The 25489-nt window shown below is 40.2% G+C and overlaps 2 protein-coding genes and 10 non-coding genes across 21 annotated transcripts in view; 10 read left to right on the top strand and 2 right to left on the bottom strand.

Moving 5' to 3' along the window:
* Window positions 1–3675: 3675 nt before the first annotated feature.
* Window positions 3676–15895, bottom strand: ZBTB37 (zinc finger and BTB domain containing 37). Of its 7 annotated transcripts, none has more exons than XR_008714992.1 (6): window positions 15781–15895; window positions 15051–15249; window positions 13080–14036; window positions 11317–11416; window positions 11038–11167; window positions 4551–4687 (listed from the first exon to the last, which is right to left on the bottom strand). XR_008714992.1 is itself a non-coding variant. In XM_055582704.1 (5 exons), the coding sequence occupies exons 3-5, from the start codon at window positions 14000–14002 to the stop codon at window positions 4199–4201; spliced, it is 1512 nt and encodes a 503-aa protein (XP_055438679.1). In that variant the 5' UTR covers window positions 14003–14039; window positions 15051–15249; window positions 15781–15895; the 3' UTR covers window positions 3676–4198. The 7 variants fall into 7 exon arrangements, 5 of the variants coding, with proteins under 5 accessions (XP_055438679.1, XP_055438678.1, XP_055438681.1 ...); XR_008714993.1 differs by lacking the exon at window positions 4551–4687 and adding an exon at window positions 10477–10749; XM_055582704.1 differs by lacking the exon at window positions 11038–11167 and having other exon boundaries at window positions 3676–4687; window positions 13080–14039.
* Window positions 15896–16439: 544 nt separating this feature from the next.
* Window positions 16440–16519, top strand: LOC129654382 (small nucleolar RNA SNORD74). The gene has a single exon (XR_008715461.1). It is a non-coding gene; the product is annotated as a small nucleolar RNA SNORD74 (small nucleolar RNA).
* Window positions 16520–16872: 353 nt separating this feature from the next.
* Window positions 16873–16935, top strand: LOC129654407 (small nucleolar RNA SNORD75). The gene has a single exon (XR_008715484.1). It is a non-coding gene; the product is annotated as a small nucleolar RNA SNORD75 (small nucleolar RNA).
* A 159-nt stretch (window positions 16936–17094) lies between these two features.
* LOC129654365 (small nucleolar RNA SNORD24) lies at window positions 17095–17176 on the top strand. The gene has a single exon (XR_008715446.1). It is a non-coding gene; the product is annotated as a small nucleolar RNA SNORD24 (small nucleolar RNA).
* Window positions 17177–17470: 294 nt separating this feature from the next.
* Window positions 17471–17539, top strand: LOC129654402 (small nucleolar RNA SNORD77). Its single transcript, XR_008715480.1, has one exon. It is a non-coding gene; the product is annotated as a small nucleolar RNA SNORD77 (small nucleolar RNA).
* Window positions 17540–17807: 268 nt separating this feature from the next.
* Window positions 17808–17868, top strand: LOC129654383 (small nucleolar RNA SNORD44). Its single transcript, XR_008715462.1, has one exon. It is a non-coding gene; the product is annotated as a small nucleolar RNA SNORD44 (small nucleolar RNA).
* Window positions 17869–18111: 243 nt separating this feature from the next.
* LOC129654404 (small nucleolar RNA SNORD78) lies at window positions 18112–18176 on the top strand. The gene has a single exon (XR_008715482.1). It is a non-coding gene; the product is annotated as a small nucleolar RNA SNORD78 (small nucleolar RNA).
* Window positions 18177–18421: 245 nt separating this feature from the next.
* Window positions 18422–18502, top strand: LOC129654377 (small nucleolar RNA SNORD79). The gene has a single exon (XR_008715457.1). It is a non-coding gene; the product is annotated as a small nucleolar RNA SNORD79 (small nucleolar RNA).
* Window positions 18503–18671: 169 nt separating this feature from the next.
* LOC129654384 (small nucleolar RNA snR60/Z15/Z230/Z193/J17) lies at window positions 18672–18752 on the top strand. The gene has a single exon (XR_008715463.1). It is a non-coding gene; the product is annotated as a small nucleolar RNA snR60/Z15/Z230/Z193/J17 (small nucleolar RNA).
* Window positions 18753–19429: 677 nt separating this feature from the next.
* Window positions 19430–19506, top strand: LOC129654381 (small nucleolar RNA SNORD47). The gene has a single exon (XR_008715460.1). It is a non-coding gene; the product is annotated as a small nucleolar RNA SNORD47 (small nucleolar RNA).
* Window positions 19507–19638: 132 nt separating this feature from the next.
* Window positions 19639–19715, top strand: LOC129654376 (small nucleolar RNA SNORD81). Its single transcript, XR_008715456.1, has one exon. It is a non-coding gene; the product is annotated as a small nucleolar RNA SNORD81 (small nucleolar RNA).
* A 2411-nt stretch (window positions 19716–22126) lies between these two features.
* Window positions 22127–25489, bottom strand: part of DARS2 (aspartyl-tRNA synthetase 2, mitochondrial) — a 29224-nt gene continuing 25861 nt past the window's right edge. For all 4 annotated transcript variants that reach the window (XM_055582698.1, XM_055582699.1, XM_055582700.1 and 1 more), the window contains 2 exons: window positions 24444–24519; window positions 22127–23541 (listed from right to left, as the gene is read on the bottom strand). In XM_055582698.1, coding sequence (XP_055438673.1) covers window positions 23327–23541; window positions 24444–24519 — 291 coding nt within the window. In that variant the 3' untranslated portion in view covers window positions 22127–23326. The remainder of the gene's footprint in view (window positions 23542–24443; window positions 24520–25489) is intronic.

The raw sequence follows: 25489 nt of genomic DNA, 5'->3' as shown, positions 1-25489 counted from the left end.
CAGGCCCTGTGGTCTCTGTCAGCTTTGCCAGGACTGTACAAAGGAGCCGTTACACCTAAATGAATAGGGGTGGCTCTCTTCCACTACCACTTTCTTTATACATAAAGGTGACCTCAGGATTTGGCTTGGGGACTGTGGTTTGCTGAATCTTGATCTAATTCCTAAATCCTAGAGATATACTTTGCCCCCTTAGGACATCCTCTCAAATGGAGGGATTTATCTGGCTTAATTGCTCTTCTTTTTCTAAATCTCAGCAACCAAAATACTGAATGAATGAATACAGATAAGGAGAACATCTGAGGAAGAGAAAAAACAAAACAAAACAAATCCACATGCCGGGTTACAGCTGAAAAAATAAAACCTTCCAAGATTCCAACTCCTCCCTGATTAAACGCCTTTCCACTATGACTAAGACTTTTTAATCTTTGTTCAAATTTAATTTCCTTTCTATTGCTCATTGCTTTCATTTCTTTAAATTAGATCTTTTAGTCAAACAAAATGTTTTTACCAGTTAAAATAAAATTAATGTTAAGAAACAGTTAAAACTTTTGAAAGTTATTTCCTGACCAAAGACTATTCAGCTATTATAGATGAAGTTCGCTATTTCACTCTTCTATCAAACCACTTCCAACCAAGGTCAGATTTCAACTATGAAGTTAGTAGGAAAATGGTTTATTTCTATTGTCATTCCATCTTTGGAAAACCCTGTTTCACTGATATAGAGGGAATTGGAAACACTAAAAAAAAAAACAAACCCCAAAACTTCTCTTAACTGCCATCTCCCTTATTTACCAATCTTTATCCTTTAGGAACTAATTCATGCTTAGATATCCAAGACTAGCTTTGACCCTCTGGTATAATGAATAACTAGGGGGTAGTTTGCAACTCACAGAAAACTCAACTCTGTTCAGAGGTAAATACGGTTCTGAGTAAAGAGAGAACAAGTCATTAGAAAGAGCCTTCTGCCTAAAGTACAGTATTACTGTTCATGCCAATGCCATATTTTAAACTGGTATCAGAATTCTGAGAGAGAAATAAAAGGTACCTTTTAGAATGAAAGTAGATTAATGTCATCTCTCTTCTTTTGCTGAGAATATTAGGTAGCTCCTTTGCTATTAAGCGCCACTCAACAAATCAAAACAGTCCCAGTGTTTGCTATTTCACGGCATTAGAGTATTTAATGATGATTTAGCTCTCAATGCTAATGCTGTTCCCTTCACAAGGTGACACGTGCAAGTTAAAATTTGGTAATGAGTTTTCAGCGTTAGCTAAAAGTCCATGTAGTACATCCTTAAGAGAGGTATCCTCTGTGCACATACCTATAGAGCTTTTCATTAATGTAGATAGAACACTACTAACTCCTATGTCCCTACAAGGATGTTAGCTAAGAACTAAGACAATGTCACAGTGAATCTGGGTAAGAATCTTGGATAGTTATTTCGAATAATAATATCTCTTCTAACTAAAATGAAGAAATTGTTTTCAGAAACTTCTATCTGTTTAAAAGTTAGGCTGGTTTGAGTTTTCATGAATTTCATGGCTCTGCACTAGGCCAATTAAGAGGCGAGAACCAGCAAATGTGATTGAGCTGCAGTGGTCCCAGACAACCGAAAAGCACTCTGTTCACAGTATAGATACAGCAAAAACCTGTTAGCAGTGAATAAAAAGGGAGGGGGGAACGCATCAAACCCTCACAGCATTTCCACGTCTATCGAACAGTTCCTAGTTCACTTAAAATGTCTGTTGCTCACCCTGGATGGAGCACTGACAAATGCTGAAGTTCCTCTTCACAGAAATGACTGCACCTCACTTTTACAATTTGGTAATAGTTTTAAAAGCTGTATTTTCTCATATAACATCTAAAAAACTAACAAAGCAATACAGAACTTTCCAGCCTACTTCTCAAAAGTAAGATGGACGTATATATTTTTGGTAGGCTTCAACAATCCTTCTAAAGCAGCATATTCTGTACCTCTCACCTCCGGCCTATTTAGTAACGGCAGAATCTGTCCACTGAAAACCTTGACTGCCAGCTAAAATGAAATCTTTAAAGATTTCAGTCTAATTTCAGCTCCACTTTTTCTATGCCACAGAGCACAGTTGCTCCCTAAGATGGCCCGCGGCGGCAGTTTTCACCCTATCATGCTGTTGCGCAACTAAAGAGAATGCCAAAGTCTGTTTTCTGAAGACAAACATGGCTTCAACATGACTTTTAAGGGTAGGCGCTGATCAAATGGTAGTAGCCTCATTACATTCCTATTAAAAGACGCATTCTGTTTTTCCAGAAGAGAAAAATAACCATTCACTAGTGATAGGGTACAGCTGTATGTATATATACAGGTCTCAGATTGCTTAAAAGTTACCCTCTGCATTCTAACTTCCGATCATCAAAGCAAGGCCATTCTTTCCTACCCACTTTTCCACATAACCAAAGCTTTCCCAGGAAGGGGACGCACCGCTAATGTTCTCATGAATGGCTCACCACCAGTGCAGGCATGATCAAACTCTCTCCCAAATCTCTTTTACAATCATCTATGCCCCTGTACCAAAACAATTTCTTAAACCACTATGTATTTAAATACTCTCTAAAAGATCAATGATCAATTATGAGAAGCCAGAGTTCTCTCCTTTCTATTTGCACTGTAATTTGTAAGCATCTACTTGCCTGCATCCCTTAATGATCCTCCTTCATTCTCTGCATGCAAGACAGGGCATCCGAAGCTCTACATTTGGTAAACTCTTTCTGACTCTTGGTGCTGGATTAAGAATTTCAGAAATACCCAGAATTACCAAAAAGGTCCCTTGAAGTTTCAAAAATCTTAGGAATGATTAAGTAACCAAACCTGATCAAAATTGATCCCCTTGATCAATTTATTGCAACATGATTGTGCATGATGTTTTCTGGTAAATGCCCTGTAGTGTATTATTAAAAAGCAAAGCTCTTGGAGTCACCAGCAATTTGCTAATGGTTGGTTTATGAATTACTAGGTTTGCAGACGCAAGACATGGATTAGTGAGGTTCTTCTATTGGACTGAAAATATAAACTATCACATATGCAGGAGGAAATGGAATTGTGGCTGCAGTAAGAACCATAGTGTTGAATTTCTACAACCACAATATTGCAGAAAAAATGTTTAAAATGTCATATAAAAGTTATCAAATATGGAGACCTGTGAATTTAAAAATAGAATCCAGGCTCATTTCACTGTAAAGTGACATTTTTGATGTATAATATTGCTGTTATGTGAAACTAGGAGCCGAAGAGACTAGATGAAACTTTGGTAGTCAGCCTTACACGTTTATCCATCTGGACTAGAGCCATTTCTTAACACCCGAAGATATGCAAGCATTATGGCTTACAAACACTGATCAGGAAGTTGCAGTACAGCTGGCTCTGTGTTACTCGATATTCGGTAACTGCGAAACAAAAACACTTCCTTCCCTTGCTCCCCTCTTGCTCGACACAACACTCAAGCCCCCAAATGCAGGAATACCTATTGTAAACACTTCGCTGCTCATTTCATTTCCAGGTGCCTAAAGTGCTTCAGATGATGCTGCCCATTAGAATACTGCTCCAAGATGGCCAATTGCGTGAAACAATCAGGCAAAGTATCCGGTGCCCTGCCTGGGCAAAGATTAAGTCTAATCTTTCAAAACAAAAAGAACTACCAGGATTCTTTTTTTTTTTTTCCTTGAAATATGAAACTGCAAGTTCTGGCAGGGAAGGAAGAAGAGAAGCTCCCCTTTATCATCACCATCATGACGACTTCCTTCTCTTTCATGGCTGGCTGGTTCAGATGACCAAGGCTCCTGCTTTGTGTTTTACACCTGGGCAATGACAGCCACCAGGGTGATATGGACCAAAGTACAGTGTTCAAACATGACTGGTAGAGAAATGATCATTTGTCACTGTTTAGTTAAAAAAACTTTTATAAAGTTAACAAACCAAGGCTGTTGATCCCTGAATTACAAAGTTGATTTGCTTGATTATTTTCCAAGTGTGAGGTGGGAAGAAAGAGGGGAAGAGCCTCTAGTGCTTTTGTGTATGTTGCTGATGCTCTAGTTTGGCAACATCTTGGGAGCATCTTCTGATCTGGTGATGTGGCATTTCATGAATTTAAGTACCAGTCCATGGCCCTGATGCTGGTTACTTATGGCCCAAAGGGGAAGAGGGTCTGCCCCCTTCCCCTCACTGTTTCAATCTGGTCCAGTAGTGGACACAGAGCCCTGGGCAGTTTCCCCAGAAGCAACTGTCTCTTCTTGTGAAGGTGATTCTTCCTCGGCTTGTCCCCGAGATGTGACAGTCGTTTCAGGGGAGATGCTATGAGGCCCCTCCAGGGGTATACAGCCAGGGTGGTTTTTGCGAAAGTGCTGATTCAAGATGGCCTGAAAGGGGAAACTTTTGCCACAAACATGACAGTGAAAAGGCTTGTTGCCTGTGTGTTTGCGGATGTGGTATTCCAGCTGATCTTTCCGGGTATATTTCTTGCCACACATGCGGCAGACAAACGGTGTGATCCCCATGTGCAGGCGCATATGGCGGTCCAGGCTCCCCTTCTGGTTGAAAGATTTGGCACAGTAGATGCAGGTGAGACGGGGGTTGTACCGGAACCACCGCTCAGATACTTCCTGCTCTCGGAGATACTCCACATAGCCACTTACTCCCATCATTGCTGACTCTTCTACCTGTACCAGGTGAGGACAACAAGCAAGGGAAACTGTGTAAGTATACACAGTAAAAGACATCAAATCATTTTTTACTTCTGTCTCTACGCTAAATAATTTTTAGCAGAGATCCAAACAGTGAATTAATTACTACCCAAAAGTAAAGATTTTAAGATAGGAATCTTTTAGAACACTGAGGCCACTCTACTCTATCACCATAAAAGAACAGGACAAATGAGTTACTTTCTGGCTGAAAAACCTCACGCTTATTAACCTCCTGCTAAATTTTTAATTTACAGTGATAGGAGAATCTAAGCCCCCTCTTACCATCCATTTGGACTCTAATTTGCAATCAGAATCTAGACAACCAGGTAGGTACTTTGGCAGTGTTGGTCCAATAGAACTTTCTGTGATGATGGAACTATTTGATAATCTGCACCATCGAATATAGTTGTCATCAAACACATGTGGCTATTGAGCATGTGTAATATGTAGTGTGACTGAGGAACTGAATTTTTCATTTTAAATGCTTTCAATTAATTAAAATTTAAATAGCCACATGACACGGCTAATGGCTATTATATCTGACAGTACAGAATACACTATGGCAAGCACATCATAAATCATATTTTTGGCATTATCATTAATACCAAAATTTAACCCAGCAGTAACTAGCTTTATAAAAATGTATATAACTTGTAGGTGACAGTATTCCTTTTTATCCCAAAATATTTTAGTACCACATCAACATATTTTCTTTATTCTAAAGACTGATCAAAGTTTAACTGACCTCAGAGAAAATTAGCAAAAGAACTGGGAAACTAGGCTGAGATATAAATTTACTAACTTAGTTATTCCTTCCTATAACCTCTTCACAATTTGATATCCAGTAAGTATTTAGCAACTGGCTATTGTCTACCAAATACAATGACAGGTGCCACAGAGAAAGAAGTACAAGACCTGATTTCTGATTTTGCCTTCTGAACAGAAAGATAAAACTGAACAAAAAACAGACAAAACAAAGAGAAAGGGAATACATATTCCTAATGGTTTTGCTAGTTCACTCTAATCGCTCTTAGTTTATAAAGTATCTCCCTACCTAGTTACATTTCTTGCATTGTGAATTACTTAAGACATTCAAAAAAAGCAATTACTGTAAAAGCATTAAACCTCTGCTGTTGCTACTTAGATAACTAAGCCTTTACATTATTGAAAAATAAATGCTTTCCTTTTCTGATTTAATTTTTAAATCTCACTTATTTACTTATGGCTGTGCTGGGTCTTCACTGCTGCATGCAGGCTTTTTCTAGTTGTGGCGAGCAGTGGCTGCTCTTCATTGTGGTGTCCAGGTTCTAGGCATATGGGCTTTAGTAGTTGTGGCACACAGGCTGAGTCTCTCCATGGCATGTGGGATCTTCAGGGACCAGGAATCGAACCCATGTCCCCTGCATTAGCAGGCAGACTCTTAACTAATGGACCACTAGGGAAGTCCCTAATTTTTTTTTTTAATTAAAGAGGAAATAAATATAGTTTAAAACTTTTTATTAAGTTTTAGACACAACAGTATATTGAATCCTCATCACCCAACAATTTCAACCCATGCAATTTTGTTTTTTCTTTACCTTCACCTATTTGTCTTTTTCACATTATTTTTTGAAGAAAATCTCAGGCATAATTTCATATGTAAATATTCTAGTATGTATTTTTAAGAGATAAGGATTCTTTTCTTCTTAATGTAATTAAAATACCACTATCACACCTAAAAACTTCCCAGTAATTCCTTAATACCAAGTAAAATCTTAATTTTGTTTTACCTAATCTGAACATAATCTAAATAGTTAAAGTATTTAATATGTGAAATAAACAAGTCTTCCTCCTATCTGAAAGCTAGAAGGGAAAGGAAATACTATATTCTTTTGAATGAATAATTGAAAAACCTTGCATTTAAAAGCTTTGCATTCAAAATTCTGTATTAAAATATCACCACTCATAAATTTCTGATTTATCCTGATGACTTCTGAAGTCATTGTGTGTGTGTGTGTATATATATAACACATGTATGTTTTATGTATAATATTTTGAACAAAAATTATATACATATACACAAATATATATAAGCACTTAAAGTATGTAGGAGGGAAACACATATATCTAGCAGAGGCAAAGTACCAATGCAAAGAGGAGAATATGTGAAAGCTGACTCTGGATTAACTGGAGAAAGATGAATCTAGCAATTAATCTTACATCCTTTTCTTGAACTTCTAAAAATGCATTTTATCTCCTTTCACATTTGTTAGCCAATAGTGCTCTTCAGTATTTCCAACAAAAAAGAGGCACTTCTCAGCAGGTTTGGGAAGCAGTATGTAAAGAAAAGCATGGACTGGTAAGGCTTTAGATGATTCTGATTTATTTCATGTAACATTTCTGCTCTAATTCACTGGATAATCAAAACTGAACTCACATAAAGAATGAGGGATTATCCCAATAAAAGGTCCTGGATGAGCACTGACAAAGTACAGAACAACTTCTCTGAGGCTTAGTTTCCTCATCCATAAAATAAAGTTAGTGTATGTTTTGCCAATTCTATTATATTCTTATGAGAATCAAATATGATAACAGTATACCTTGAGATGTCCCTGAAAGCCTCTGGTTATACTTTACAGCAATTTAAGAATGCTGGAACCTGGGTTTAAATCTGGGAACTTCCCTGGTGGTCCAGTGGATAAGACTCCATGCTTCCAGTGCAGGGGACCCAGGTTCGATCCCTGGTCAGTGAAGTAAGATCTCACATCCTGCAACTAAGCCTGCACGCTTCACCTACTGGTCCTGCACACTCTAGAGCCACCACACCACAGGGAGGGAAGTCCATGCACCACAACGAAGGCCCAGCGCAGCCCCATCCCCCAAAAAGGAACAAGCAAACAACAAATCTCCATCCTACTTATCATTTGATTTTGAACAAGTTATTTAAGTACTCTGTGCATCAGCCTCTCCATTTGTAAAATGAATATAATAATAGCATCTACCTTGAGCAGATGCTATGAGCACTGAATGAATTAATAAAGTGCTTAGCATAACTCAATGTTAGCTATTATTAAACATTACAAAAATTGCTAATAATATTCATAATCTTGAGGATACCAATTCCCTAAAAAATAAAGGCCTAACTTTAAGGAAAATAGTGTCATAGCAGTACTGTCCACAAAAAGAAAGTAAATTTATTCTAGTTATCTATCATGAACCATAATCAGAAAACTCACACATTATGATCAACTTCACCTAAAAATCACTGCAATAAAGTTGCAATAAAAGAGCAAATAAATGAGCATAAAATGTAGATTGGTCCTTGTCATAGGAAACAATGTCTCTTTGGTAGTTTTATTCCTTTGAACTCTAAAAAGAAGCAAGGACAAAAACGGCTGCCACCTGGTTGTCTCTATCACAAAGAGCTGGATCAGGCTTCCCTGGTAGTCCAGGGGTTAAGAATCTGCCTGCCTACATGGGACACACGTTTGATCCTGGTTTGGGAAGATTCCACATGCCTTGGAGCAACTAAGCCCTCATGCCACAACTACTGAGCCCACAGGCTGCGACTAATGAAGCCCGAGCGCCCTAGAGCCCAGACTCTGCAATGAGAGAAGCTACTGCAGTGAGAGGCCCGAGCACTGCAACTAGCAAGGAGCCATGCTTGTCGCAACTAGAGAAAGCCCAAGCACAATGATGAACACCCAGTGCAGCCATAAATAGATGAATAAATAAAAAGTGGAGTTTTAATGAGGTGGATGAAACTGGAGCCTATTATACAGAGTGACATAAAAGAGAAAGAAAAACACCAATACAGTATACTAACGCATATATATGGTATTTTAGAAAGATGGTAACGATAACCCTGTATGCGAGACAGCAAAAGAGAAACAGATGTATAGAACAGTCTTTTGGACTCTGTGGGAGAGGGAGAGGGTGGGATGATTTGGGAGAATGGCACTGAAACATGTATAATATTATATATGAAACGAATCGCCAGTCCAGGTTCGATGCATGATACAGGATGCTTGGGGCTGGTGCACTGGGATGACCCAGAGGGATGGTACAGGGAGGGAGGTGGGAGGGGGGTTCAGGAAGGGGGACACGTGTATACCCATGGCGGATTCATGTTGACATACGGCAGAACCAATACAATACTGTAAAGTAATTAGCCTCCAAGTAAAATAAATAAATTTATATTAAAAAAAAAGTGGATAATTTCACTTTTCCCACTTGGCAATTCCCTAGTAGACTGTAAACTCTTTACACACAGGGACAATCCTACATTGCTGAATATGCTAGAACCTGACAGTCCCTGATATGTAGCTAGTGTTCAAGAACTGTTTTCTAAATGAATTATTCCATACAATGAATAAATTCCATATAAATGGATGCTTTCCATATTTTCTAAAATAAATACCCGTCTAGATTCTTGACAAGGGCTTCATAGCTGTCCACAATCCCAATAGACTCGAAGAACTGAAGGGAATTAAAAAATCATCTGATTAGTTCTTAATTTTATTTAATGATCTCTAAAACTGAGGACTTAATTTAGTAGCTGTCTCTTTACTGGGCCCCTTTTCAGTAATTTTAGCTATTCAGAACTACTTAGAGGTAAAATGACTCCCATTTAGTGGCACTTGATAAGACAACATGAGATACTAAGAAGATCAGAAAATGTGGGCTTTGCTATCAAGGAGATTTCAATTTAGGAGACAAATTAATGTAAATCAGAAAAGAATCATTTATACGAGTCAGTAGAGAATTAGGAAAAAATTACACGTTGCCACGTGTAAATGCTATAGTGGTTTAAGAAGGGGAGATCAAAGGGGACAGTCAGGACAGATGGAACTAAGAGTCGGGCCTTGTGTGGACCCAGATGCCTGGGTGAGTATCCCTGACTCAAGAGGCAGAGACAGAAGTTTGATGTGGTTCTGAGGCATAGAATCTGTCTGTTTGGGATGGTTAATGCTGATGAATGGTAGGAAAAGCCAGGTTTGAAAGATTATAAATGACTTAGAAAATCAGGCCAAGTATTTTAACCTTCCTGTGAAAGAAAAAGGAAAAACACAGAATGTTTAGAATAAAGGAGTGCCCTTAATAGTCTTTTCCAGTCAAATCACTCTTATAATCAAGTAGCGCTTCAAACCTATCAAAATTTGTTCTTAGTATAATGTAAGTCATGTCCTGTTTTGGTTCTCTGTGGTGAGAAAACAATAACCGGTGAGTAGACTCACCATAATAAACTTTCATGCATGTGAAGGCATATATTAAACTCGTCTCTTAATATCAATTCCAAACAATACTACTTATCTTCTATTTCTTTACAGCCTGTACCTTCTGTTTCAGTCTGGTAAATACCCTTGTAGAATTCCAAGTTTTACTCCTATCCTATTCACATATGGAATAAATTATCTCTTTCTAGTTACTTTAAAAACCACACTTAAACTCTCCCGAGTAACACTTCCCTTAAGCAGACACTGATTCCTATAACTGCATTTTAAGCACTCCTATTCCCACAACACCATTAAGTCTATATAGTCTTATCTGTATGTGTTTTGTGTATTTGTTAGTTTGTCTTATGCCCACATTAAATTGTACGGTTGGTCTCACTGCTGTTATTTATTTTTACAATAGTTTTGGTCACATAATCATCACATTCTATTGGAGAGATGAGGAGAAAAAGAGCCCTAATAATATGAGTAAATTTACTTTTCCTTCAAGTTCATAAACACTTTTTATGACACCTTACTAAAACTAAAAAATTCTTTAATGATTACAATTCCTTTTCTGGTACCAAACAGCATGATAATATACACATAGATACAGTTGATAATAATGTCTTGCTGCTGTTACTACACTATATACATAATAAACATCCAATGGTTTAGATAAAAATTTAAAAAGATACTATCAGTATTGTGCAGAAGATAAAAAATTAGCTATGCAATCTTAATCTACCAGTGTTTCCTTTTAAAGGGCCACAGTGTTTATAATTTATTGTGCTCTACTTGGTGAGTTCACCAACTTTTTAAAAACCAATCTTCAATGATAGACACCTGTGAGAAAATATGAACAAAAATATCAACCAACTACATACTTATACTATTTGCTAAGGAGTCACAAATTAAAGACATCATTTCTATCCTCTCTCAAACATTTTAGTCTAACAAGACATTTAGGAAGAAAATAGATGAAAGGATACAAACATACTAAAAAGCAAGCAGGATATAAAAGGCATAAGCAATTTGTTTACAAATACATAATACATATAAACTAGTAAATATGTAGTCTTATAACCACATATGTACAAAATCAAACTTTCTCCATCCCAGGTCCTAAATTACCTGCATGAAGTTTTCAGAGGTTATTTTTATTACTCTTAGGACTACAGACTGGCTCCTATAATCAGCAAAGAGTTCCACAATCTTATCCTTTTCTACTTCCCAAACTCTGCTGACACCAAAAGTGCATTTCCTGCATGCTCACAAGCAAAAATAAAGAGAAAAGTAATCAAATGCAGCATTTATTTAACAAAACATCTTTCCTTTCTTATTCATTATACTATGTTCACACACAGTGGCAATTTCTTCAACCACCGCAGCAATCTCAAATCCACTACATACCTGGGAAGTGGGTTGCTTAGGTTCATCCATTCTCCCAGGAGACTCACTTCTGGCTCTGTGTCTCTCCGTCAAGGGAACAACACTGCCGGAGGGGCTAAATCTGTTGGAAGAGGAGCAAAAAGGGGACTAACAGGAAAGTAGTGTGGAGGAGCTTAAAAACTGCTGATGTCTGCCTCCTTTATAGTCTAGGAAGGGGGAACAAATCGAACAACAGATTTCTAAGAAGTCCTTTCATGGAGTCAATATAGAATCATATGCAATAAGAAGGCTTCTCAGGTGGCGCCAGTGGTAAAGAACCTGCTTGCCAATGCAGGACACATAAGATACACAGGTTTGATCCCTAGGTCAGGAAGACCCCTGCAGGATTGCATGGCAACCCACTCCAGCATTCTTGCCTGGAGAATCCCACTGACAGAGGAGGCTGGCTACAGTCCATGGGGTCACACAGAGTTGGACACGACTGAAGCGACTTAGCACGCTGGCATGAAATAAGACAAGTTTGCCCTACTAAATTTTTAAGAAATAAAAAATGACATAGCTGATAGACCATATGATCTGGTGAAGCTAAGGCTAAATATAAGCTTCTATCCTTATGTTAAGTACTAGAAAACTAGAAAGGAATAAATTAAAACTAGGTCTTTTGTTTCTTCTATGTAAATTTTAGGTTTTTGGTTAATCCTTTCCCCAAGTCCCATGATAATTTGCTATATATTTCAGATACAGACCGTGGAGATCAAAAACCTTTGCCTTTAAAGCTATTTAGTTCCTGATACAGTTCTAACAGGGGGACAACAATGCTCCTACAGGTGACAGTAAGTATTAGGCTCAAGAGTATTTTAACTATTAAGGACAGAAGGAAAATACTCAAACCAACTGAAGTAGATACAGAAAATACTCTCCGAATTTATGACACATTTCTCTCTCAAGACCAGATGCAAACCAAAGGAACAGCTTCTTTAGTTACCACTGTTCATTCACTCAATTTTAAACTTTTAAGAAAGGAAAAGAATATTACCAATCTAAGTTGGTAATACTTTTCTCTTTAAGACTTTCTTTCAACTTAGATTAAAATTATTGTTATTTCCCCTCAAAAGAAACAATCGCAATGTATTAGAAAGAGAAAAGTAAGGCATAGCGCCTAGGAGCGCTGGTGAAAAAAAGAAACTCAGGTTTATGGTGCAGCTGTCATCAATGAAAGAAATGGAAAAGATACAGTCAAATGACAAGTGAAAAAAAGGGATGAAAAACACTCAAAAAGCTTTTCTTTGGAATTACTGTGATTACACTAAAAAGAACCATCACTGCTCGTACCATACTTCCTCAACTTTGGTAGCAGGGGAGGCAAAGAAAGGTAAACTGCTACAAAGGAAAGTGAGACTCCCAGAGGCCACCTGCCTGTGTGAGACCATACCAAGGAAGGGCAATGCTGTCAGATTCACAGCTGATGATCAGCTCTCTTCCTGAATTCTGAAGAGGCCCTGGCAATTACTGATCCTAGTGTGACTGCAGATACTATTCTGATTCATGAAGTGTCTAACTTTACCAGAGTTCTCACAACACTGTGAACACTTCAGGAGTAGGAGCTTCCTGCTTTAAAAAAATTAGAATGCAAGTCTTTTGGCACACTTTCAGTTTCCCCAACATGAACTTATTTTGATGAAGAACATCAAGTAAGGAAGAAGATGCTCTTTGTGTCACACAGAGGGCCTGCTTTAGCTATGTCTACACAGTAAGCCACTAGATGGGCAAACAAAACAACTTACCTGTCAATCTCACTGCTTGTTGGCCTAGCCACCTTGGCTCCTGAAGATCCTAAAGCATAATTTTCCTGTCCTACAGAACCATGGCCTGTGGTGTCAATCACCATGGCCGTGACTTCCTCTGCACTACTCCCATCTTCTCCGGAAGGCTGATTCTCAGGCCCAAGCCACTCCTCTAGATTTTCCGTTTTGATGTGTACTGCTCCCAGGACTCTAACTTCATCGTCACTCCGGGCTCCTCGGTCTGCTACCCCTGTCTCCACGTACCACTGTCCTGCTCGGTTGATTCGAAGAATGGGTTCCCGGCTCTCTATATCAGAACTCTGTTCAATAATCTGCGGGCTGGTGGACTCCTCGGGAGGACTGAGCTCCCGGATATCCAGGACAGCACTCACCTGACCTCGCCGGTTTCCCTTGGGGGTATTATGTCGGGGGCTGAGGGAGCGGTTTAGATTTGGTGTAACTCTGTGAGACTCCGGAGGTCCCTCTGCATGCTTGGTCCTCGTTTGACTTAATTCGGCTTCAACCTCAGCCACGTTAATTTTGAAATGAATGCCCTCCAGGATCTGGGTACATTTGTCTATAATGTGCTGCATCTGCAGAAAACTGGCAGCGGTCAGGTAGCTGATGATATCCGCCAGTTGCAGGCATATCCGCCCCGTGTAACAAAAAGAAAGGAGCTGTTCAAAAACAGTAGGGTTCTTGATGACTGATATGGAGACAGTACTCATCTCATTCAAGGACATATGATCCCGGAAATAGGGGGAGCTGGCAGCCAGGACCACTTTGTGAGCCCGAAAAGCTTGTCCTTGCACGTTGACCACGATGTCACAGAGACGGCCCTGCATGCGCAGCTGGTTCAGATGGCTCAGGACAGAGTTGCTGAAGTCAGGGATCTCCAGTTGTATGTTCCCACTTTTCTCCATGGTCGTGCCTGAGGGTGTAGGCAGGCATTCAACCCTGCTGCGAGAGAAAACCGAACCCTCATCAGTAATTATTTGCAATTCAAACCTATTTTAAAATATTATTCAGAGAAATTTCAAAATCTCCAAGTAGATTAAGATACCTTCCTTATGTTTAAATATGGAAAAGAAATATCAACAGGTTTAGTAGGTTAGGTTTCATAGCAAGATACCATTACAACCAAAAAAGATTGTTAGACTTCTATAAATTCAAGTTATGCCCACACTTTCCTTATTAACAAATTATGTAACATCAAAACTGAAGTTCAACAGAATAGAGGGGGTTAAAAAAACCAGTGTGACAATTTTTACTTTCTAAATGTTGATCATAACGTATTTGCATACAATATAAGGAAGGAGCTTTCTGAATAAATTTAATTATACACAGGTGGGAGATCAAATACCCCTCTGAACATTTTACTACTTGCTGCCATGAATTAACGTTTGCTATTTTACAAAGTGACCAATATCCCACATAAACCATTATTTCTAAGCTGAAGAGTCAGAGCCCACACAAAAAGACTTTGGGTTTAGCACTTGGAGGGAGACTCTAGGAAAAACTCCAAGTTTTGTCAGCATGAAAATTTAGATTACTTGAAGAAGTTCACCCTCAGAATTAGGAATGGGTAGATAAAGCTGCCTCTATCTAAATCCAAAGTTGGAATTTTCAGGGTGGTAATGATACTTTGATTCTAAAGTTTAGTTGCCCAAAGCTGGTGAAAAACGGCATTTACCAAGTATGGCCAATATTTTTACTTTAAAAGATTTTTTAAAAAACATCTAAACCAGTAAGCCTGTAACTGCATCCAATAATCTTCACCGGTTGAGAGTAGTTTGTATAAATCCCATTAGAAAGACACTGACTTGAGCACACGTAGTTACCTAAGATCTGAAAGTTCAGTAAGTTATCCTGACAAGCTCACAGTATTGCCCGAAATTACAACACACTTATCAGTAAATAGGGAAGTGTATGTATACACTGCATTCAAGAACCAACTTTAGTCAATCTGACCTTTTTCCAAAGCGTTTTTGTTTGTTTTGAAACTTTTAATCCAATAAGAGCCTCTGTCGATGCCATCATGAATTCAGATGTTTATTTTGGAGCCTACACCAGCGCCTTTTTTTTGTTTGTTCTTTCCGGCAATTCCCCAGTGAGGAGGAAGCCCCTGGAGTAAGGTCTTTTTCTACCGTCGGCACTGGAGGGGTGAGAGCTGCAAGAGGGAGAATCGGGAACGGCATGGGGTTGGCCACTCCGGTATTCAAGTGGCTTTAGTCCGCGGTGGGAAGCGTGGGGAACGGAGAACAGGCAAAGGGGCGAAATGTCACTGAGGTGCGGGGGCGAAGAGCAGAGGAAGGCGAGCGGATCGGGAGCGAGCAATCAGGTGAGGGTAGAGGACCGGGAAGGGGGCGGCGCCCCGGGACCCGGTCCAGGCGGCAGGCGTAAGCGGGCGGGGAGCTGCCCAGAGGTGGGTGTGTGTATCTGGGTGTGTCGGGCTGCCGTGGGGGAGGGGGCCGCCCATCCCGGGGTCCTGAGGGAGGGGCCCACGAGGGGGCGGGTCCCGCAGCTCGACGCGGCCCGGGGCCAAGAGGGTGGAAGGTCTCCGGGTTCCTTGAGGCGGGGTGGAAGGAAGTGGCTGAGCGCCCCAGGGGTAGGCTGCGGCGGAGACCGGGCGAGGCGGCCCCAGTGCAGGGCAGCGGGACTACCGTGTGGGGCCCGAGCCCAGTCAAAGAGCAGCACCTACCTCCGGGGGTGGAAATGGGCCGGAATGGGCCGGAACACCGTCCCGGAAGTGAAACCCCCCACCCCCTCCCCCGGAGCGGGCGACGTGCCGGAAGGAAATCACTCACCCTTATACCGCCCCCCTTCCCCCTCCCCCAGCGCTTTCCGTCCCTCGCGCCCCCTCCCCTCTCTTCCCCTCCTCCTCAGTCTGCAGGAGGGCGGGAATCCTGCATCACGTGGGCAACTCTATCCCCGCCCACAACGTCGAGGTGAGGCGGGGCCGAGGGGCGGGCTTGGAGGACTGGACGGGGGTGCGGATAGAAGAGGAGGAGACTGAGGCGGGGGGGAGGGGCTGAAGCCGTCTCTGGCAGAGAGCGTGCGTCATGACGTCATGGCGCAGAATACTTATATACAGGCGCCTGGTCGCCATCTCGGTCTTTCGTGGCTGCGAACCGGCTGTTCCTCTCGGTTGTTCTATGCTGCTAAGTAAGTACTTAGTCTGAGTCCTCTAGACCTTAGCAGTTTGGGTATCCTTGAGTTGGCTGGTATGCCTAGGCCACTGGCAGGCCTTCGCAGGGCTCTCTCAAGATGAGATGGTGGAGGATTGCGAGTTGAGTGCGGGGAGGATCTAGTTTATACTCTGTTCATTATAGGGCCTAACTGCGGGAAAAACCGCAGCTCGTTCTCTGCCTCTGATGAAGCCTGTGTTGGTAGGGACATCTGAGATTGTTGATGAATGCCAACGGCTCTGATGGCGGCGTAACCCGACTCACCGAATGGGTCTTTGTTAATACCTGGGAATGAACCTTCCTCGGTCTCCTGTTCTCGGGAAGGCCACGTGGTTCTTTAAATGGCGGCGTTTCGCATTGCACCATTTTGTCATCGTCTAACCTTAATTTTGAGGGGTTCTCATGCAGTTATGGATGTGTAAACGATTTGTGTACATGATATGTAAGTGACGTAAACTTAGAGGAAAATACATTTTTAAAATTCCTCACCTTTTCTTAGGAACCGCGGCAGGCATGATTCCAGTGTGGATTTTGATGGCTTCTGGTGGGCAGGTAAGAAACTGCTGAATACGGTGGGAAGCGTGAAATCTTAGACGTGATCTTTAAGCCTGTGATGGTTTACAGAGTAGTGGACAGAAGGGATTTCTGAAAATTTCTATTCTGAGGCTTAAATACTTGAGGCAATGATTAGCTTAGCACCACGGTATGTTTCATTGGATATTCTTTGTCTGTTTTCTAGTTGTGTACCAGAAGGATGACAACTACTGCTGTGGTGAGTTACTGCAATTCTCTCGCAAGGGAAAGTTAGGTTGAAAGTCCACTGAATGTGCCACAATGATGAGAGTTTATTTGCTACTCTTGACTGTGAGGATGACGAGAATTATTACCACCATTATTCTAACTGAGGCACACGAAATGGCTGTTCAGAGAGCGCAGAGATTGCACCTATCTTGACGTGAAACTTTCTTCCCAGGTCTTAAAGCACAAGCTTGATGCTGTATCTATGAGCAGACAGGTGAGAAACCATTTTTTAATTATAATCCATGTTTACCTACTACTATGATTTTTTTTTTTTTTTTTCAAAAAGGGACTAGTGAGTGCCAGGCGGATACTGGTGCTTATATTAGGAACTTCTCCCTTTTCAAATGTTAATCTTTGCGTTCTTTTATTATAATGAATACTAGGGGGAATCTGAAGAAACAGATACTGTGATGGTTGCATAGTTCAACAGATATGAATCATGAAAGAGAAACCATTTTATCTGATGTATCTGATTTAGTAAAACTTGCTGATAGTAGATGTAAACTACTACTACTAATCTGGTTTCTCTTTGTTTGTAGCCATTAAGCAGACTTGACTGGAAGTTGAAGAGGTAAGTAAAATTTCCAGTGAACTAGTGACTGGGCAAACACGACAGAATGCCACTAATGACTTTAGGGCTGCCTTCAAATGCACAGAAAGCAGTCCTACCTTGAAATGTTTGAAAAGTGTACTGAAAGCATTAAATAAAAGCCAGGTCCTTGTCCTTTCTTAAAAATAGCCTGTGTGATGATAAGCAAATGCTGACTGAATATGAAGGTCTTAATTAGCTCTATCTGATTTCAGGCATTTTAAAAATTTGTGGGGAGAAAATTTATCTTTGGCTATTAGAAAACCACTCTCTTATTTCTTAGGTGAAACTTGAGTCCTTGACCTGTCAAAAGCAGTTGGCCTTTTTGGTGAGTATTAATGGCAAAAACATTGTTACAGAGACTGCTGATGAAGTTGAATGTTTAACTACCAAGCTAATCTGCCTGGTTTGTAATTGCATGTTGAGCATGGTATGAAAAGGTTGGAGAGGGTTTTTGCAATGATGTTGAGCAAATGTCTGACCTGAAATTAGCATGTTGACAAGTCTAACTCTGAAGAACCCTTTGACAAAACACTTGAAAATTTAACAAAAAGATTGACGTTTTAATGAAAAGGTCTTTTTCCTTACAGGATGATGGCTACATGTTTTTTTCTATGGATGACTTCTTTGGGGTAAGACACGAAAACACTGACTACTGGCATTTGGGCTTACATTGTTTCTGAAATGTGCTGGTCCAAGTAGTTGACCTTTGATAGTGTTCTCTGATGTTGGACAAATCAATCTTGCCTAATTACTAAGCAAGGTACTGTTAGTGATGATTTTTATAATAAAACAGATGGGAATCTCTCTGAAAAAGAATGAAGTTTTTAAAAACTGAAACAGTATCTTGAATCAGTATCAATAGTATTTTGAAATCTATTACTACTTATTTTAAAAGTAATTTAATTCTGCAGGTGTGAAGAGAGGTAGTGACTACTTCAATGCAAGGAACCAGGAGTTCCAACCAAAGGTATGGAAGTCTCAAATTTGGTTTTTGTGTTTTGTGATTTAAAGCCGATACAATGATGAAAACATAGTTCAGCAGACTAACAGTGATGAGCAAATACTGTCTTTCGCTCCTATCTGATGTATCTGGCTGCAACAATTCTGTTTTATACCCTTGAAAGTGGAAATTAGTCGAATTAGTCCTTGTCTCACTGAAATGTTCAGGATTTGGATAAGTATAATGTAAATATCCTATATAGTTAATTTCAGGATTAGGAGTTAACATTTTGATAAGACGGGCTAAAACGGAGGAAATTTCCATGTCATAACTGTAGACAACACCAGAATGAGTAGTTACTCAGCTGATGTTTGATAGTAACTTTTTAGAGCAGTTCAGGTTCACAGCAAAATGGAACAGTAACTTCCTAGGTAGCATCCTCGTCTCACTATCAACATCTAGCAGGAGATTGGCACGTCAGATTCTGAATCTAGGGCTACAGTCCGTGTGATCACAGCTGAGCTTGCACACTACATATTGACTTACACTGGAGTTAAGTCAAGGTGTTGTATATTCTGGGTTTGGCCAAATGTATCATGAGAAAGATTCACTTTGCCCAGGACAGACTCACTGACCTAGAATTTTTTTTGAAAAATGTTAAAATGGGAGAAAGGGCAAATTTTTAAATGAAGATTTTAATGGCATCGTATATACAAGGCCATGTTGTAAATGAAAGTCTTTATTGTTCATTTTTAATCAGGCAGATGTTTTGTTGTCCTGAAGATTTCAAGGTAAGTTATTTTCTGGTATTTTTGATGAGTTATAAGGTAACCAGTGATGTGATGATTCTGCCAAATGAATAGAATGATATCAACCAAAAAACCGTTCCATTTTGATTCTGAGGTTACTTTAGCAACAAGTATCACACATTTTTTTTTTAGTTTACTGTGATTTAACATATGGTTGTGTCTTTTCAGGGCATTTATGATACCAGTCAGACATAACAGGTGAGCCTTGAAAATAACTACTGTTTTGTTTAAGAATATGTGATGATCTCAGCCCAACTTGAACTCTCTCACTGATGCCTTGATGATGTTCAAAGATCTGATATTCTGTGTGTATCCCAAATGGCATTAGAATTGAAACATGGAAAGGGGACTGAAAATGGCTTCTCTCTTCTTACAGGCAGCCCGATGGATGCACATGGGATAGAAGAACAAACAACTGTTAATTGGCTGCTGCTCTGCACAGCTTTTGGGAACCTAGCTTCCTGACAAGGGATCAAACCTGTGACTGCTGCAGTGGAAGCTCAGCACTAACCATTGGACCCCAGGAAATTCTCTAGCTTTCTATTTTAATAAATGTTTATAAATCATTCTGAAGTATGCTCATTTTAATTTCATAAGGTGTAGGTAGGAAAATGGGACACTCGTAATCAGGAAGATCCCATGGCATGTTTTTTGAGATCTTGAAGGTAAATACTGCAGTTGTAACATCCTTCTCTTTAGAAAATGGATACTGGTTTTGCAGATGTTGGGGGTGAGTGTGGTTCAAGTTAATGAGAAAATTAGCCAGTGAGTTGCTAATTCCTAAATTACCAAGGAAACCATTAGCTCTGGCAGCATCCAAAAGTGTAAGTACCTGCTAATCAAATTTAAGCTTTATAATTTGGCACTCAGGTGTGTAGCAACATTAAGTTGGGGTTTTAAGTCTTGGTTGGTTGCCAAAACATTTAAGTTCCCACTAGCTAAAAGAGCCAAAAATTCAGTTAATATTAGAAAGCTTAGCAGTTTGGGATTTACTCCTGTAAAAGGTTGACAGTATTTTTTTTTGGCCATACTGGTTGATCACTGTTGACCCAGGGATCAAACCTGGACCAGGATGGTGAACCTGAGTATCCTATATTACATGCAGATTCTTTACTGGCTGAGCCACCAGGGAAGCCTCAAGTCTCATTACCTAGCACTAGGGGTCCACTATAGACCCTCAGATTCAATCCCCGAGTTGGGAAGATACCTTGGAGAAAGAAATGGCAGCCAGCTCCAGTATTGCCAGGTGTGCTGTGGCCCATGGGGTCACAAAGTTGGACAGGACTAAGTGCATATAGTACTACAGTAGGTCCTACGAGGATTTTGAAACTTCCAGTTTGAACATGTTTATTTCTTGGAATATTCTAAACCATGACAGTTTGAATTAGCTTTAAGATATTCTGGGCATAAAGATCTTCATGATGCAGAAAACAATATATTGTAAAGCAATTATCCAATGTCCAGAAGGCTCTTCCCTGGTGGCCGAGAGGAAAGAATGCCCTTGCAATTGGGAGATAGAGTTTGATCCCTGGGTTGTGAAGATCCCCTGGGGAAGGAAATGGCAACCCACTCCAGTATTATTGCTTGGAGAAGACCCACAGACCATGCTTGACAGTCCATGGGGTCCCAGACATGCCTCAGGGAGTAAGCAAAGCATGGTTATATGCTCTTCAATCCATGAGATTTTCCAAGCAAGAAAACTGGAGTGGGTTTCCTTAGCCATTGTTGGCTCTAAGATACTGAGAAAAACCCCTGGTGTTGGTGGTTTAGTTGCTAAGTCGTGTTCGACTCTTGAGATTCCATGGACTGCCCGCCAGGCTCCTCTGTCCATTGGATTCTCCAGGCAGGAATACTGGAGTGGGAGAGAAAAACCCCTAAGCAAACATAAAGGTATTTTGGGCCAAGTTACTGAAACCTCGCTTATAGTTTACAATTAGCTTGTGTGCTTCAAAACCCTGGTTGTGTTATTTCCGATTTATGATCCCCTGTGTTTTAGCATAAGCCTCTTTTTGCCCTGACGGGACTGAACGACTGATGGCAACATGGCATTGTATGAACCTCTGAGGACTTGGGGTGTGGTGTCTAGGCTACAGTAATTCTTTGGATTTAGGGAGTCACTTGAAACTCATTTTCAGGACAGAAAGACATTATTGTGGTCAGAATTAGGCTCTAAACAAGGAATTGTAAGTTACATTTAGAAAGGTATTGTACTTGTGGGATAAATAAATGTAAAATTGCATTTACTTAACTAACAAAGGGCATCTATAAATTACACTGAGAAAGGGTAGGCAGAGCTGGACACCTTTCTGCCAGCAAGGATTTTTCTGGCTCGAGTACATCCACAAATGGGAAAAGATAGGGTTAAGGGACAAACTAGGGAAAAGCTCCACCTCCCTGATAAGCTCAGCTGGAAAAGAATCCGCCTGCAATGTGGGAGACCTGGGTTCGATCCCTGGGTTGGGAAGATCCCCTGGAGAAGGGCAAGGCTACCCACTCCAGTATTCTAGCCTGGAGAATTCCATGGACTAGAGTCTATGGGGTCCCAAAAGTTGGACACGACTGAGTCACTTTCACTCACTCAAAAGACCCTGATGCTAAAGGCGGGAGGAGAAGGGGATGACAGGATGAGACAGTTGGATGGCATTAACGACTCAATGGACATGAGTTTGAGCAAATTCTGGGAGCTGATGATGGACAGGGAAGCCTGTCCATGTGTGTGCTGCAGTCCATGGGGTTCAGAGTTGGACACAACTGAGCGACTGGACAGCGTCATGAAGGACATAAACACTCTTCACAGCCTACTGAACATCATAAATTAGACCTGGACAGATGATTACTGTATCACACTGCTTATGGCAATGTGAGAAAAACAGACTGGAATGTAAGAATATTTGGTATTTATAAATTGTAAATCAAAAGAATGTCAAGGCAAAAGGTAAAGTAGAAAAGAAAATCAAGACCTTATTCCCGTTTTATAAATCTATTTGTGTCAACAGAATGTGTAAAAAAATGAGTAAATTCCAGTTTTCTACATTTGAGGTTGGTTTAAGGTTAATATTTTCAGTTATAATTGAGGAAAATTTGTTCAGGGATTCCTGATTGCTTTAAAAAATAGAAATATAAACAATAATGATTAGTGAGATTACTGTTTTCCTTTTTACCACAGATGTCAGTTTTCGTAGTATTCTAATACAAAATACCAGTATTCTGTTTCCAGGTGGATAATATTTCATTTAAATAATGCCTGAAAGATTTTCAGAGCATATTTACTCACATTATCTTCCACATATATTTATCTCCTAAGATTCTGACAAGAAGAGAGATTCAGGGAAAGTACCATTTATATTTCATGTATGCAGAAAGGGAGGCCAAGAGAGATTTACACAACTTGTGGGGTAAAGCACTGATTAACATTTGTGACCTTTATTTCAGTGATTTTTTTTTGCTTTATGTCATGTTGCTTCTCACTATATTACATTGATAGTATAAATGTCATTATCCAGGTTATTTTATAGGATTCTTTTGGTGAAGCTGGTTGCATTGACCCCTCCATCAACTGACCAGTCTAATGGAGCAAGAATTTTTCCACATTTTTACATGTGATTTGACTACCTCTGTCCTAAGGAACAGTCTACTATTTAAGTATAAAAAATGTGATTAGAAAATACTATGCCTTTATGTTACTCCAACAAAGAGCCATCTTTCACACCTTTCCAGGTAAAAAGAAACTTTTAAAAAGTTCCAAATAATGCTAGTATTGCAGGTTATCATGAAAACTGGATACCTTTTATCTGTTTCTTCATTGAGATGAAGAATGTAGCCTGGATTTCTTCTATCTAAAAACTTGAAGTCAGATCTGTGGCCGAACTCCAGATCTGATTTTAGCCTTGGGGAAACAAAGGACAAAATTCAATAGCTCAACTTTCTGAACGGCATGGATGATTCGATGAGCTCTTTTCTGTTTCTGCATCCGTTGGCCAGGAGACCTGGATGTGATATGGCTTCAGTTCCTCAGGAGGGATAGAATCTGGGGCATTGCTCATGAGGTCGTGCCCCCGGAAGGATTTGGGGAAGGCTATGACATCTCTGATGCTTTGTGCTCCAGTGACAAGGCACATCAGTCTGTCTAACCCTGTAAAATACAAAGTTGATAACTGAGAACATAATCTAAGGTTGAGGGTGACTTAGTTTTTCTTAAAGGTTGTATAAAACAAATAAGAGCCTTTAATAAGTTGCAGCTAATCACAGTTCCCTGGCCTTTTTAGGGAACTTCTGTTTGTGAGGTTCTTTTCTATCTCATTCTAGAAAAGTGCTCAGGACTAATATTCACATGTGACTGGGATTAATAGTCACAGCAATTAATGAGACCTTAGCAAGTGCTCACTGAAGGCTGAAAAAAATTAGGTACTGTGCACAGGACTCGAAAAATACAGAAGGACGTCCCTGTTGTTGGGGGCCTACAATCTAGGTAAGCTGCCTAGAACCTCTCACACTTTTCTTGTTTGAAAAAACTAGCAATGTGAGCAACCAGGGCCATCAGAAAGGCACTGGCATATTCCTAATTTCATATAAACTGAATACTGTGGAGCAGTACTTTTCATACTCCTATGAACATGTCTGAGCCTCCAGGGAAGTGAGCAATATTGACTTAAGACTGTCTGGTTTTATTCTATTAAAAAACATTTTCAAATGTAAATGATCAGTTAAGTTTTATCTTTATAACTGGTTAAATATATTTTAAAAAATATATCATCAGGGAATCGCCTGGTGGTGTAGTGGTTAGGACTCCACGTTTTCATTGCTCAGACCAGGTTCAATCCCTGGTCTGGGAACTAAGATCCCACAAGCCCCATAGCATGGGCAAAAAAATATCAAAATGAAAAACACCAAATTCTTTTAGAACTCTTGGGCTCACCTCATACCCTCTTTACTCCTCCACTTCCCCAACCCCACCCTTCCTCATAAGCTGAGAGCCCAAATTTGACACTTAGGCAATGGACTGAAACAAGGCTTAAAAAAGGATAGATTGTTTACCTAAGGCAATTCCTCCATGAGGGGGCGCCCCATAATCTAAAGCCTGGAGCAGATGGGAGAGCAATTTCACATCTTCCTGAAATTCAAAAAATAATTTAAATACATACTGAGGGCCCACTAGGTGCCAGAATAATATAATTAGTTGCTAAAGGGAAAATAAAAGTTGAATTTAAAAAGTACCTTTAGAGGCCTATATTTAGCAAGAGAATATGACAAATCAGGGGTACTACAACATGCAGAGAAATGCCTGGGGCTCAGTAAATGCAGCTATTATGCTGATAATGCAGACAGAGTTAAGACCAATTAAGGACATGAGATGTGGCCTCAGAAAAAGGGTGAAGAGGAGGACCTGGTCCTGTCACATGGGCTAAGAGGCAAGATTATCAGGAAGGCAACAGTGCAGATGCTGCCAGAAGATAAGACAGCTTGTGGGCCAACAAGAGGCTGCTGGATCTGATGACCACGGGCAAGATAGCTTTTATGGGCAATGCCTGTGGAAATGTTGCAGCTGTGTCTGAAATGGTTCCCCAACCAGACTACAGGTCACAATCAACTCGGGGAGACTTCAAGGAACAAATGTCCAAATCTCACATCTAGAGCTTTTTTATTTTAATTGGTCTGCTGAGGAAAAGTGAGTGGTTTTCTCGTTTTGGTTTTAATGCTTTACCGGTGATTCTATTCTAATGTGCAGAAGGGCTGAGAGGCACTAGTGTGTATGAAGAGAAGTTCAAGCAATATATTCTCACTGACATTTTGAGAAGCTTGAAAGGAATTCCCACTAGTGGGAAACTAGTGGTTAGAGGTTTTGACTTAAGAGGAGAAAAGTTAAGGGAGTTTGTAACGTTTTTAAAGCTAGAGTGTTCTAAGTTCTCCAATGCTGTTTTCAAAGTTCCTCAATCCCAAATAACCCATTCCACAAAATGATCTTTTAGGATCAGACTCTCTTGGACTTCCTGGACCAAAGATTTCCAAGGATTTCTTGGGCCTCCTGAAATCCATCCTAGCCTCCTGAAGAGTCATCAACAAACCACAGATTCTTAGGCTTG

The sequence above is a fragment of the Bubalus kerabau genome, chromosome 5, assembly GCF_029407905.1.
Source record: "Bubalus kerabau isolate K-KA32 ecotype Philippines breed swamp buffalo chromosome 5, PCC_UOA_SB_1v2, whole genome shotgun sequence".
Classification (NCBI taxonomy): domain Eukaryota; kingdom Metazoa; phylum Chordata; class Mammalia; order Artiodactyla; family Bovidae; genus Bubalus; species Bubalus kerabau.
Note: the sequence above shows the minus strand (reverse complement) of the source record. Positions and strands in the feature narration are given on the sequence as shown.